Source organism: Monopterus albus, unplaced genomic scaffold, assembly GCF_001952655.1.
Source record: "Monopterus albus unplaced genomic scaffold, M_albus_1.0 scaffold206.1, whole genome shotgun sequence".
NCBI classification, from domain to species: Eukaryota; Metazoa; Chordata; class Actinopteri; order Synbranchiformes; family Synbranchidae; genus Monopterus; species Monopterus albus.
Window position 1 is genome coordinate 510,796 of NW_018128086.1, and position 13,478 is coordinate 524,273.

The window sequence follows — 13,478 nt, forward strand, 5'->3', positions numbered from 1 at the left end:
TCCCTCCCAACAACAGCAGCAACAGGCCCAGCACCACCACACACAGCTGATGCTGGCCGGCAGTCAGCTAGCAGGGGTGAGCAAACACGCAGAAACGCTTTGGGAATGTGTCTACGCAACGCTTCATAATGTAGTGTCTCTCATATCCAAAGTGATAAAGTTTCAGCTCACTGACAAGTGAAGCATAGCCTTGAAACTAAAGCTGCATATGGCCACATGCTCTGTGTCGCCTGTGTCTCAACTTTGTGGTCTCACTTGGAAGAATAAAATGCTACATGATTCAAAATTAGCAGCTCTAGATGTGTTTCAGCACGACACTCACACCCAGGCAAATATTCAGTGTAAGTCCAAGGACGAGGAAACTCTTGCACAAACTGTGGTGAAATCGTCCACAGCACAGGAGAGTGAAATGCGTACGCTGAGGATTCTGAAGATAGTGGGTGGTTTTTCTTGCTTGTCTTGCTCTGGTATACCTACTCTGCACGTACAGATTCACCCACCCTTCTGTTCCTGGAATTTGTAGCTGACACTGCTCCTTGTTCTCTCTCCTGACTTTCTTTATGTCTCCACTTTTGTCATAATTGTTCTCTTTTTTTGGTGATCACTCTCATCCTTTTGTTCTTTTGTTTCTTCTCCTTTTCCCCTTCTTTCTCCTCCTCCATATAACATTTACTTCCACACTGCACCGCCTCATTCCTTCACCTGCTCCTGTTCCTCCCCTTTGTGCTCTCCCCCAGCTTGCCGCTCTCCTCCCAGCCCAACAACAGCTGCTCCTCCAACAGGCTCAGGCTCAGCTCCTGGCAGCAGCTGTTCAGCAGTCGAACGCCGCTCACGCCGCCCATGCCGCCGCGCAGCAACAAGCCAACCAGCAGCAGAACCAGTCACAGTCCCAGCACCAACAGCAGCAGCAACAGTCAACCAAACAGGAGCAGATGGTCAAAGCCCCGCCGCCACAGCTGGCTCTGTCACAGCCAATCCAGCTCACAGCCCAGGTATGAGCTGCCATTGCTTTAATCAGCATGTACCTGTTTACTGAAACACTTAAACACATATAACACAGACTACAACATCGTCTGATGAAGGAAATCCACAAATAGGTAACACAAAACTAATAAAACGTATATGCATACGTAAACACACACACACATTCACAGATATTACTTATTGCTGTAAATATAAATCAATCATTTTATGCATTTTTTAATAAATAGATGAATTTCTAATTTGATTATTTGACTTTTTTGTGGCCTGTCTAGTTTGTTCCTGCTCGATATTGAAGTGTGTTTGTGTTGCAGGACATCCAGCAGCTGCTGCAGCTCCAGCAGCTGGTTCTGATGCCGGGTCATCCTCTCCAGTCTCCTGCCCAGTTCCTCCTGTCTCAGCCGGCACAGGCACAGCAGCCACAGCAGGGTGAGGCCCCGCTCTGCTCCTCAGCACTGATAGTTATTAACCCTCACTTACAGAGTACTTACAGTTGATTTACAGTGATGCTTGTTGTATTTTTGATTTAAAGCAAATAGCCACTGAATATTTGTCCTAATTCTCTAATTGCTTTGTTGGTTAATTGACTGAGCAGGTGACTGATGGATTGTTTGACTTGTTAATCTGTTCCTCCTCTTGTCACAGGTTTGCTCTCGACACCAAATCTGATCCAGCTACCTCAGCAAAGCCCAGGGGGGCTATTGACAACCCCACCGCGCCTGGGGCTTCAAGCACAGGTAACAAATCTGTGTGTGTGAGGGAGAGAGACCTTATGAAACTACAGAACTTCTACACAAGTAGCACTTGTTTTTATGCACCTAAAAATAATGTTGACTGTACCACAAAGCATTTATTAGATGTTCACCACAATTTTTTTTTACTACCAGAATGCAAAAATACATCGGTTGTCCTTAAAGTCTTGCTCTGTTGTAGCAAAGCAGCACAGTCACTTTATATTTTTAATAGGTGGTCTCTGCCTTAACAGCTGCTTAACACAAAATATATAGCACATCAGGCAATTTTCAAAATAGACAGTTTTGCAATCCAATAAAAACCTTGTCTTGACGATATATATTTACACCCAAGTCAAACAGCCTTTATCTTCTATAACATAATGCATGAATGCATCCTCACACATGCAAGGGCTGATATAGATTTTCCATTAGGCGTTGATGAAATCATATCAAACACAGCAGCAGGTTTGCCCTGCTTGTTCTTGATTTTATGCACAGAGATGGTGAATGTAAATGAAGCGTGCAGCAGCAGATGTCATGCATGATGTCTGGTCAATTAGCAGATTCTCCCAAAGCTCGAAGCTCACATTCTTCCTTTGACATACTGCATGCGTCTTCTGTTACCAGCTGACCCAGTGACAGGTGGAGGTTAAACACTTTCTCCAAATCAGAACTTCTTTGTATGATTTCTGCTGTTTAGAAAAAAAGATCTGTGTGGTTTTTGTTAAGACATCCAGGGTCAAATTATTGTGTTTATGCCTCCGTGTGGGCGACAGCCGTGATCCGGCCCATCCTCTCAGGAGCACCCTGAGCGAATTTCTTCAGATTTGTCACAAACATCCATTTGGACTCAAGGATGAGCTGATTACATTTTGGTGGTCAAGGTCATTGCATCCCCACACCTGTGCCATTGCTGGGAATTTGACCGATTGGTCTAGTTTATGCATGTTTTACAGCTGATCACCTCATGTGCTCACTCATTAGTTTATTCCAATTTCTGGAAAGGGAAAATGCATTGTTCTTGGTTGTTTTTAAGAGCGCTATCAGCTGAAATAATTTAGCTGTGGGTCATAACAGTTTTAGGGATGTGGCTCTCTAAATAAAGCTCACGTATGTTTTATTTACTTCTCTGTCTTCTCTGACATCGCAGAGGGAGAAGAGCAGCGATGTTGTGGTCGGTGGAAGCAGCAGCAGCAGTGGAGGCTCTATAGTTGCTACTGGCAGCAGCGGTGTTGGTGTTGTGACATCTGTAGGAGCTACCTCTGCGTCCAGCAGCACCATGGCTTCCTCACTGACGTCTGGCTTGACTTCTGGAAGTCACGGGGGTCACATGGGGGAAGAACCCAGTGACCTGGAGGAGCTGGAGCAGTTTGCCCGCACCTTCAAACAGCGACGCATCAAGCTGGGATTCACCCAGGTAAAGGGCAGAGGAAGGTGGACAGTGTGTGTGTATTTGCCTGGTGTGTATGTACATGGTGTGTTTCATGACATTGTTTCTGTGGCGCCATCAGGGAGATGTCGGCGTGGCCATGGGAAAACTGTACGGCAACGACTTCAGCCAGACCACCATCTCCCGATTTGAAGCTCTCAACTTGAGCTTTAAGAACATGTGCAAGCTGAAGCCACTGCTTGAGAAGTGGCTGAGTGACGCAGGTAAACACCCAAAGCTTTTCAGAGCAGGTGTCTTTTACCTGATCATCACCAAACATGGGTTTGTTTTTGCCAAAATGAGCCTGAGATCTTTCTAAAAAAAAACATCAAGAACAGTTTGTTCCCTGTAGTCACTGATTTTGCATGATATGTTTAAATGAGCTTTAAAACTTACTCATTTACAAAAAATTACATGCACTGATGTTTGTGATAGAAATATTATTAACTAAAGATTCTAAATGTGTCTTGTCTTAAAGAATTACAGTGGTTTTATTTTGTGGATAATGTGATATTTAGTTATATTTCTGGTACAAAGGTGTGTGTTTATCTATTTAGATGACACAGAGTACCTTAGCAATACTGTATGTCAGCAATAGTACTATAAGATTAGTTATTATTGTGATAAAAATGTCCCCTAAGTGGATAAAACTGTGAGAGCTGTTTTAATTCAGACAAGTCTGTCTGGGCTTCAGTCTGTTGGCCTACATGTCTTAATGTCTCATAATTCCTTCTCTCTCTGCCTCTGCCCATCTGTCTTTATAACAGAAACCATGGCAGTAGACAGCATGCTGCCCAGCCCCTCCTCTATCTCCTCCCCCTTGTTGGGCATCGAGGGTCTACCTGGCCGACGCAGGAAGAAACGCACCAGCATCGAGACCAACGTGCGAGTGGTCCTCGAGCGCAACTTCAGCACGGTAGGAGACTGTCACTTAGACAACTTTGTCAATCTGCACTGGCAGATACATGAATAAAGTATCACCGAATTATATCATGGCATTCAGATTAATATTTGAAACACATTTCTGTATAATATTGCCCAGTGCAACACCTCCACTAACTATGATCTCACTGAATTAATACCTCTCTGACTATGTCAACATCTGTCCATTATCAGCTTAGTAAAGGTAAGCTATGTTTCTGAGCTATCCCACTGGACTGCATTACATTTTCCAGGTACATTACATTACAATAATAAATAAAAGTTAAATGTTTATTTTATATACGTTTTTCGATGTATTTAACTCTTTATTATCAGAACTTTCTGGCCATAATCTGCCTCCGTCTCTCCCAGACCAGGGTCCTATTTTAGATATAGTCCATCTTTTTTAATAAGCAACTATTGCTATAATTTTTGTGCCAAAAGCCTCCAGGCTCCTCTTTGATACATTTCCTCATCAGTCTGATGTTTTCCTCCTCAGAACCAGAAGCCTACCTCGGAGGAGATCCTGCTGATGGCAGAGCAACTCAACATGGAGAAGGAAGTGATTCGTGTTTGGTTCTGCAACCGCCGGCAGAAAGAGAAACGCATCAACCCCTCCAGCAGCACCACCCCTCCCCTGCCCAGCCAGACCTCGCCTGTTGTTACGCACAAAGCCCCCTGCTACAGTCCGCACATGGTACAGTTCACTATGAATCCACCAACGCTTGACCACTTCAGCACTTTTGGTGTGATTTCAGAAGTTGACCTGATGGATGTTTGCTGATTTCTTCCCTCTCTTTCTGTCCAGATATCGAGTCAGGGTCTGTCCCAGGTCACCACCAGCCTAAGCACAACAGGTCAGCTGTAATTACTGTTTGTGCCTTGTAGAGTCTTGTCAATAAATTATTAAAGGTTGGAGTAGTGCTCCTCAATTGTGTTTTTAGAACCCAAAGGTCAGTCACAGGAAAATTAAACGGGTCCTCACACTATCTGGAAGAAGTTTTTGTGTTTTCGTGGCCTTTTGCTGGTTTGGCATCACTTTCCAACAAATTATTTCTGTGAGAAAAAGACTGAAATAGAAAACAATGATGTTTTGTTGACAACAACATGGAAACACTGGTCCCATCTTGAGTTGTTTACCTCCATGAGTCATGACCCATCCTCATGATTTATAGACCTTGGCTACAGCGTGAGTCATCTCAGGCTTCACCGATATAATAGATGACCTGACAGGTAACAAACACAGCTGGAAATTTATTGGCCCATTGAGCCGAGGATAATACTTTCCAGTAGCAAACTTCTCTCTCCAGGCTGAAGTTGAATGGAGTTAAAGAAGACCCTCAAAACGCTCGCATCCTGACTGTTGATGAAGAGCAGTGTCACCAAAGTGTTTATTTAGTAATAATGCCGTAACTCATCTGGCAACAAACCTGCTCTGTGGCATCAGTATCCTTCTTCTTCTTTTCCTCTCAGCTGCCAGTTTGTCACCTTCAGCATCCTGCCCCATGACACCCGTCAGCTCAGCTGCACTCGGTTCCGCCTCTTCTTCTCTGACTCCGCCTCCTCATAGCACAGCCAGCCCTGCCCCTCCCAGCCTCGGGGCCCATGGGCTCAACACTGGGTGAGTGTTGATAATGGTAGTTTTTTTAAATAGTGGGGTCATCTCCTCTTCAGGCTGAAGATGATCACAACAAAACAGTTCCTTTACTAAAAACAGCCATCGCCATCATTGCTCCAAAATGAAAACAATCAGCTCTTTCTCTGCGACTCTTCTGTATTGACTGAAAGAACAAAACCGAAACAAGCTACAACATGTTAGATTTCTTAATTAACTTAAAATTATATTTAACGACCTTGTATGTTTGATACATTTTTTAGGATTTTTACCTTCAAACCTTCTGAACTCGATCACCTATAACGACAAACATCTTAACTTGACATCACCTGATAAAATTCTGTATGTAGCTGCATGTTGCAAAGTAATGTATAATGTTCAGCTGTTGAATGTCAGACTGCTGCTGCACAGTTTGACTGCAGTTCTGCATGTTCAGACGCACTCAGACAAAATAATCAAACCTTTTGAGACTTCTGTACAAGCTAAGACATGCAGATTTGACCCAGAGAGAAATGTCGGGTGCTGAACAAAAGCAAGGGAAGAACCTCATTAATCAGGAGACAAGAGGCCGATGCCTTCAGGTCTGCATGTTGGGTTCACATCAGTTAACATGCCGACTGTTTCTCTACATGTGTGAATGTTCACGTGTGTGTGTGTGTGTCTCTGTGTGAATTTGTGGTCCATCCTTGTTTCAGGAACACAATGATGGGAGTAAGCACAGGGATGAACCAGGCCCTCATTGGCAGCAATCCCCTGGCTACCATGCAAGGTGTGTGTGCATGAGTGCATGTGTGTGTGTTGGTGCATGCAGACCATCCCCTCCAGCCCACTGAGTCATCCTGAGTCTCTATTTCTAAAGACCACTTCCCATTTCGCCCTTCATCCATTCTAACCAAAATGAATTTCCTTGCAAAGCCTCCAACAACAACAGCCACCGGCAAGCCCGGTGCACACTCCTCCTCAGCACAAACTTCCTGAATCGCTCAGTATGGTGAAAGATTCAATTTGATTCTCACACAATTGCCAGCTATTATCACGATGTGACAAGAGCCCCTTATGGCAGAGCTTAGGAGGCCCAGTCAGTTTACAGTAAACAGTTGAACAGACGCAGTCTCCTCCCTCTCGGTATCGAGGCCTGTTGACTAAATAACTAGTTTCCACTCTAAATTCCTTTTTCAGCTGCCAAATCAATTAAGCATCACAAATAAACTCAGCTCACACACTCCATCTCCCTATAGCGTCAATTCAGACCTTCCCCTCCTCTCAGGATCTGTTCAGCATCATTCAGGGCCGGCGCCCTCCAGGCCACATGTTGATGAGAAGGGCACAGTCGGTTTTGGAAGCTTAAGTTCTGGCACTGCCGGCTCTGATAGAAGAAGAAGAAGAGAAGAAAGAGGAGCCTTGGTGTAAAGAAGGAGTTGAAATGAAGTGTTGATGTGAAAGGATTTGAGGTTTGATTCCCTCTGGGGCCACACACACTATGAATGATTACCCTCATGCTGCTGTAATGGATAAAAGTGTTGACTACTACACTGAGATTCAAAGGTTGGCAGGTGTCACTGTCTGTTACAGCAGAGTTGGGACTGATGGATTGGTTTTCTGCCACGTTTGATATCTCTCGCTGAATTGTGATTGTTTTTTGGGGGGGTGGCACAACAAGAAGGCTCCAGGTTCAAGCCCCGACCAAGAAGGTGCCTTCCTGTGTGCAGTCTGCATGTTGTCCCTGTGCCTGCGTGGGTTCTCTCCGGGTGCTCCAGCTTCCTCCCACAGTCCAAAGACATGCAGCTTAGGTTGATTAGCAACTCTAAATTGCCCGTAGGAGTGAGTGTAGGTGTGTGTGGTTGTTTGTCCACATGTCAGCCCTGTGATAGACTAGCGACCTCTCCAGGGTGGACCCCGCCTCTCACCCAGTGCCAGCTGGGATTGGCTCCAGCCCACTGCGACCGATTGAAAAATGTTTTTTGTGATTGTGTTGAACTAACCCTTCAGTCATTTCCATTTGGACTATAAGGCTTGTTCACAGTGCCTTGATTTGTAATCATTCCTTTCCAGGCTATGGACAAAGCTATGTATAAACACAAGTCAAATTTTATTTGTATAGCTCCTTATCACAATCACACACTTGCCTCAAATGGCTTCACAGCATCTGACATGTCAAATCGATGAGGACAAAACTCTTCAAGAACTGTCATCCCAGGTTCTGTGGTTAGAGACATCACATTTTAATACATTCACTTTGCTCTGGAGACATTTTCACTCCACCATCCAGGTTTTCATTGTTTCTGTTACTGACGTGTCAGAAATGTTCACTGACTTCGTGTGTCTTCTTCTGTCCTTTACTTCTTTCTCTCATCTCTTTAACTCTGCTTTCCTTCACATTTTCTCCTTTGGTCCTGATCTGGGTTCATTAATCTCCCTCCAACCTTCTTCATCTCCCCTTCTGTCTGTTCTCTTTTTTACTGTCCTATCTCTACATCCTCTTCACTGCCACCGCATCTCCTCCTTCTTCTTCTCTTTGTCACTTTGCCCTCATCACTTTTATGTCCTCTATTTTGTCTATTTTTATCCATCTTTCTTGTAATGTTTTCAACCTTGTTCTTTATCTCCTGTCACTTTTTCACATCATCTTTTTGACTTTCTTCTGGTTTTACTTTCATTTTCCCCTCATCCCTCTCCCCATTTCTTTTTCCATGACACTCGTCTCTGTACCAGCCCTGGCAGCCAGCAGCGGGCAGCTGCCCATGTCCAGCCTTGACGGGGGAACAGGTCACATGCTTCTGGGTGGACCTGGTGGTCCTGCTGTCCCCCCCTCCCTCCGCTCCTCCCTCTTCCTTAATCGCCCAACCCTCCTCCCCATGGTGACCGGCTCCATGGTGACAACCTCCACACCCACCATGGGACTGGTCAGCAGCAGCGGCAGTGGATGCAGCTCAAGGCCTTCCTTCTCCCAGTCTCCACCCCCTGGTGCCAGCGACCTCATGAGCCCAACCTCGTGCCCAGAGGAGTCTGCATCTCCTTGTTCAAGTCCAGCCTCTTTCTGTTCCTTCAGCGAAGCTTCGCCGCCGCCCCTGGGAGGGGCCATGGCCGAGTGATCCCTGACAGAGAGCCGAAATATCCTATCACAGGAGGACAAGGAGGAGGAAGAGGAGGTAGTAGAAACTAAAAATCTAAATTTACAACCTCACCTTTCAACCAAAGCCATCTCTCTGTTTGATCCATCTCTGATTTCGTCTCTCTCTCTCTCTCTCTGTGACTCCCTGCTGAAGTCTTCTGAAGCCAAAAATATACACAGATGGATGAGGGGAGGAAGCAAAGAGAAGGGGGAGGGGGTGGAGAGGAGAGAGAGTACTGCAGAGTGGAGGGAGGAAATTCGAAACCAAATAATGATCTACATCTGTAGTGGTGGCACTGAGGAGTGTTTTGTTTGGCATCAGGAAAGGAACACCGCTCTTTTTATTGGCTAGAGAAAGAAATAACTCGATGAGGGCAGGTATGAGAACTGAAACTGTGTGTGAGAGATGGGAGGCAAAAAGAAAAGACTTGAATAAGCTTGGAAGCTCTGCAAGGTGGTTGCAACCAAATTTAAAAAAGAAAAGATGCTAGAAGAGAAACACACACTTACAAAGATGAAAACCAAAATCTCCAAATACCAAAAACTGAAAACCAAAAAAAAGACAAAAACCAACAAACGGAGAGAAAAGCTTTAGCTCAAAAAGACTTTTACATTCTGATCTGTCCAGGATCAGTTCAGTGCTTCATTCTGCTTCATACCAAACATTTGTCATTTCACTCAGGATTTTTATTTTTATTTGAAGATTTACAAAATATTTAGTTTTCTATTATTTTGTATTCATTGCTCTTTATGGTATTTCTTGACAAACAGGTGCAGGTTAATATTTGATATCCGATCCCGCAGCAGGTTATGTACCTACCTCTCTCTTTACAGCTTTACACTGATAAACCTACCTTACATTGTAACAGACAATGTTTGTTTTAACCACCCTTTAGAAGCAAGCAGGTGGAGTTTACAGCTGTTAATTTCTATAAGATGCTAGTCTATACTTGTTGTAGTATAATAACGTATGTGGACACCTGAGCTTTCCCGTGTTCATTAAATCTTGCTCTATGGCAAAGGCCACCCTACAGGCACAAAAGCAGGATAAAACCAACCGTACGTGTTGGAAAAACCCATTTAATCCAGGTGTGGTTTAAGTTAAATTGACTATACTGCCAAATGTTTAGTTGTTAACATCACTTTGAAAGATCCACTGTGAAGTTTTTGGATATTTTACATTTAAATCCTCTTTTTAAACCGCTTTTTCATCACCAGAGCATCATCTTCATTATGTTATGTTTACTCAACCAAAAACAACATACACTCAACAGTGTTTATACTGCCTAAGGAGGATACACACACACCACAGGCAGATGTTGAGAGTCTTGGGATTTTTTTAGCATTATTTGCCTTCTTTTATTTATTATCATCCCACACCACCATCATGTCATCTTCCAGACTGCTCATCTTCCACCAGACAGTCACTCTTGGATACCAAAGCATCGCCTCTGGCAGCGCTGTCTCTGGATTTGCCCGGGAGACGAGTGTCCAGACAACAATTCAGCAGTGTCAAAGAGAAAAAACACACATACACACTACAAGCATAGGAGAGAGTCCAAACCAAAAAAAAAGAACAAAAGAAAGAGGTGAAGCGCCGGCGTTCCCCTTACTGCCCCCAAACCCCTGCCCTCCATCCCTCTTTGGCCCTCTCCTTTGTCTCCAAAGTTCAGATTAAAGGGCCACAAAAAGAGAAGAAGAAGAGGAGGAGGAGGAGGAAGAGAAGGTATGAAAAGCTACAGCGGGAAAGCAAGAAGAGGAGGAGAAGCAAGAGGAGCAGCAGGAAGAGGTTCGCTCAAAGCAGCGGACCAAAAAACCAAAAAGTAACCTAAAACCAAAAGCTACTACTACTGCTACTACATGTGTATGAGTGACTGAACTGTACCTAAACCAAATACAAACAAAGAGGGGGAGGACGAGGGAAGAACAGGGGGGAGCAAGGCCCTGTCTGTCACTTTGTCTTTAACTGTGATTGCTGTTCTTGTATGGACAGACGGAAATCGTTCCCTCCCTCCCTCTGACGCCAACCTCCGCTATGTTCTCATTTTCTTTTCCTGGATGGATAAAATATGGAATAACCTCACAAACTGACTCTGAGAATATATATATTTTTGTTTTTGCTTTCCATAGTGTGTCTGTTGACGTACGGATTTGTCTCATTGCTTTCTACTTATTATGCGATGGGAAAAAGGAGGGGGGGCGGGGAGGCACTGGGTTCAATGACCTGTTGCCTGATTTTCATATCTTCTTGTCTCTTTGGTTGTGCTCTGGGTTTTTTTTTTTATTTATGTTTCTGGTTGGAAATTACTGTGAAAATGTAGCTTTCAAGATTTAAAAAAAATAAGTTTTTTAGTTGATCCAGAATGTTGTGAAAAAGCCAAAACTGAAAACCAAAAGCAAAACCTTGTAGACAGACAACCATACCAAATAGAACAACCAAACCAAAATGCACAAGCTATAGGAGTGGTTCAGTTGAGGTGTGCATGGGTGTGAGTGTGGGTTTGTTGTGTATACGTGTGTGTGTGCTTGTGTAAGCATGTGTCGATGTAAAGATAAATCTCTTACATACAAAGTGAACAGTAAAACACAAAACACACCCTTTCTGTCACATAAACATGTTGGACAAAATGAAATCAGTCAGTGCTTCTTTTACACAGATAACAGTGGAACATTTTCAACCTGGACCCGTTTTCCCATCAAATTTATCGACTTATTGACCCCGACGACGTTCTTTCCTCTCTTTCATGCTTTGCTACCCAAAGAGGGTTTGATGCATACTTGCATTGCAAAATCTTTGGTCCAAAATTTTGTGGCGCATGACATTTCAGGTTTCCAACAGAGCTGCTAATGCAAATACTATCACTCTAGTCTTTTTTATAGAGGAAGATCCATTTCCTCTGTCAGTAAAATGGCAGTGGTGGGCCATGAGGAGCATTTTTTGGCTGATGTGCCATCTTTGGCCACTTTTTTTCTTTTGCGGGCAGCAATTTAGCAGAGGAATGATGCGCTTCTCTTCTGTAGCCATTTTTGGTACTACTGAACAATTATCCTGACCTGGCCTGACAGGACCATGGCCTGTTGGCTTTTGCTGCCTCCTGTTGGATGAGCAGTGTATTGCATCTTCCGCACGTTCTCAGTGTACTAAAAATCCTTGTGTGACTCTTCCATTTGCAGTTGTCTCTGTAGTCTTAGAAATACCCATGTAGAGTAATTTACATTCAGAATTACTGAGATATTTTTTGTATCCTTGGGGTCTAACACACCTGTCAACTGCCAAAAGCAGGAGGGAACAGGACAAAACATGTAGCGACACAGAAGAGGCAGGTCAGTTTGCGGCCAGAAGCAAAAGTGTCTTGCCCCATTTTACATAGACATGAGCGGGAAGTGATTTTTGGTGTGACTGCTCCATGAACCGTTTAAAGTTTATCATTTTTAGAATTGATTTTGTTTTAGAATAAACATCCACGCTTATTAGCTAGCATGCTTCTTTCCTGCATTTGCTGCCATAGTGCTATGTTAGCTAGTAATTTCTGATTTTTATGATGAACGCAAACCAGCTGCTGTATGGAATCATGGGTAACAAAATGTATCAACAAACCTGCCATATACTGTAAATAATAAGCTGATTTGATCTGTAGGTAATACAAACTTGCTAAACCACCTGCTCCTTTAAAAAGCTCTACAGTGAAACAGCTGGTGATGTTTTTGTGTCTCTGAGAGACGGAGGAGAAACCGGGCCCAGGTTGAAAACGGGGTTAATGGAGACAGGTACTGAAGGCAACCAGTAATAAAGACCTGGGGAGGGAAATGGGGGTCGCAGGCACCTGAGACCAATTAAAGGCTGTGTTCATCCACTTTAGAAGCAATGTATCTATTAGTTTCTACAGGTTTTTATAATATATGTTCAACTGCTGTTACTTGTTGCTGATGTACTGTATTAAAAGGCTGGGACTCTGTGATGACGCGGACCGAAGACGACGACTTGATTGAAGAACCAAATGCTTTAAAACTTTCACAGGCTCTTTGTTGGAAAATGTTTGTATTTATTGTATGAGGGGTGCGTGTTCTTTTTAGGGGATGGGGGAAATGGTCCATTTGTATTTTATGATCTTCTTTCTTGCTCACCTTGTTTATTTATTGATTGATTTATTTCTGTATTTATTGGATTCTATTTAAGTCTTTCTGGATCTTTGTACTAGGTTATCAGGGGTTGTGGCGAGGCTTGTATCTGCAGAGAGGGGTGTTCTTAAGATCAAGACAAGAAGAGAAGATGCCAAACGAATGTTTCAAAGCAAAACCAAACTTAAAGACTGTTGCAACCTGAGACAGAGAGAAAGTAGCAGGGAAATTGTGATGGAGGAAGACACAGTTTTTCAATTAGCTTTGTGGGAAACTCTGGCTCTTGAAGGTCACCATCCCATATCTTAAATATCACACAGAACTTGGGGAGTGTGTTACTGTATGATAATCATCATTCAGCGAGGTTTACTTTCCTCATTTTGGATCCATTTGTGTGGAGCAAGGTTTCTTTAGTTACACCAGCTCTTTATTTGCACAAATGTAGCTGCGTTGTTTTTAAGTGGATATTTACACAATGCTCAGTTAAATTAGGTTACACCACAAAAACTAGGTATTACAAAGAGATTAATATTTATATTTACCCATCTTTTGTTGGCTAACAGAGCT

The 13,478-nt window shown here is 43.5% G+C and overlaps 1 protein-coding gene across 1 annotated transcript; it reads left to right on the forward strand.

The window, feature by feature from the left end:
• The first annotated feature begins 6 nt into the window (after positions 1-6).
• Positions 7-9,328, forward strand: LOC109970740 (POU domain, class 2, transcription factor 2-like). Its single transcript, XM_020618512.1, has 12 exons — positions 7-76; positions 738-992; positions 1,296-1,410; positions 1,627-1,718; positions 2,866-3,132; positions 3,227-3,368; positions 3,912-4,060; positions 4,565-4,762; positions 4,874-4,922; positions 5,539-5,686; positions 6,376-6,449; positions 8,393-9,328. The coding sequence occupies exons 1-12, from the start codon at positions 50-52 to the stop codon at positions 8,770-8,772; spliced, it is 1,896 nt and encodes a 631-aa protein (XP_020474168.1). The 5' UTR covers positions 7-49; the 3' UTR covers positions 8,773-9,328.
• The last annotated feature ends 4,150 nt before the right edge of the window (positions 9,329-13,478 follow it).

Bases quoted from the DNA above. Each gene is read 5' to 3' on its own strand.
- LOC109970740 (XM_020618512.1), top strand. From the start codon at position 50: ATGCTGGCCGGCAGTCAGCTAGCAGGG. The intron at 993-1,295 runs GTATGAGCTGCC...TTTGTGTTGCAG, and splicing joins CAATCCAGCTCACAGCCCAG to GACATCCAGCAGCTGCTGCA. The intron at 3,133-3,226 runs GTAAAGGGCAGA...TGGCGCCATCAG, and splicing joins TCAAGCTGGGATTCACCCAG to GGAGATGTCGGCGTGGCCAT.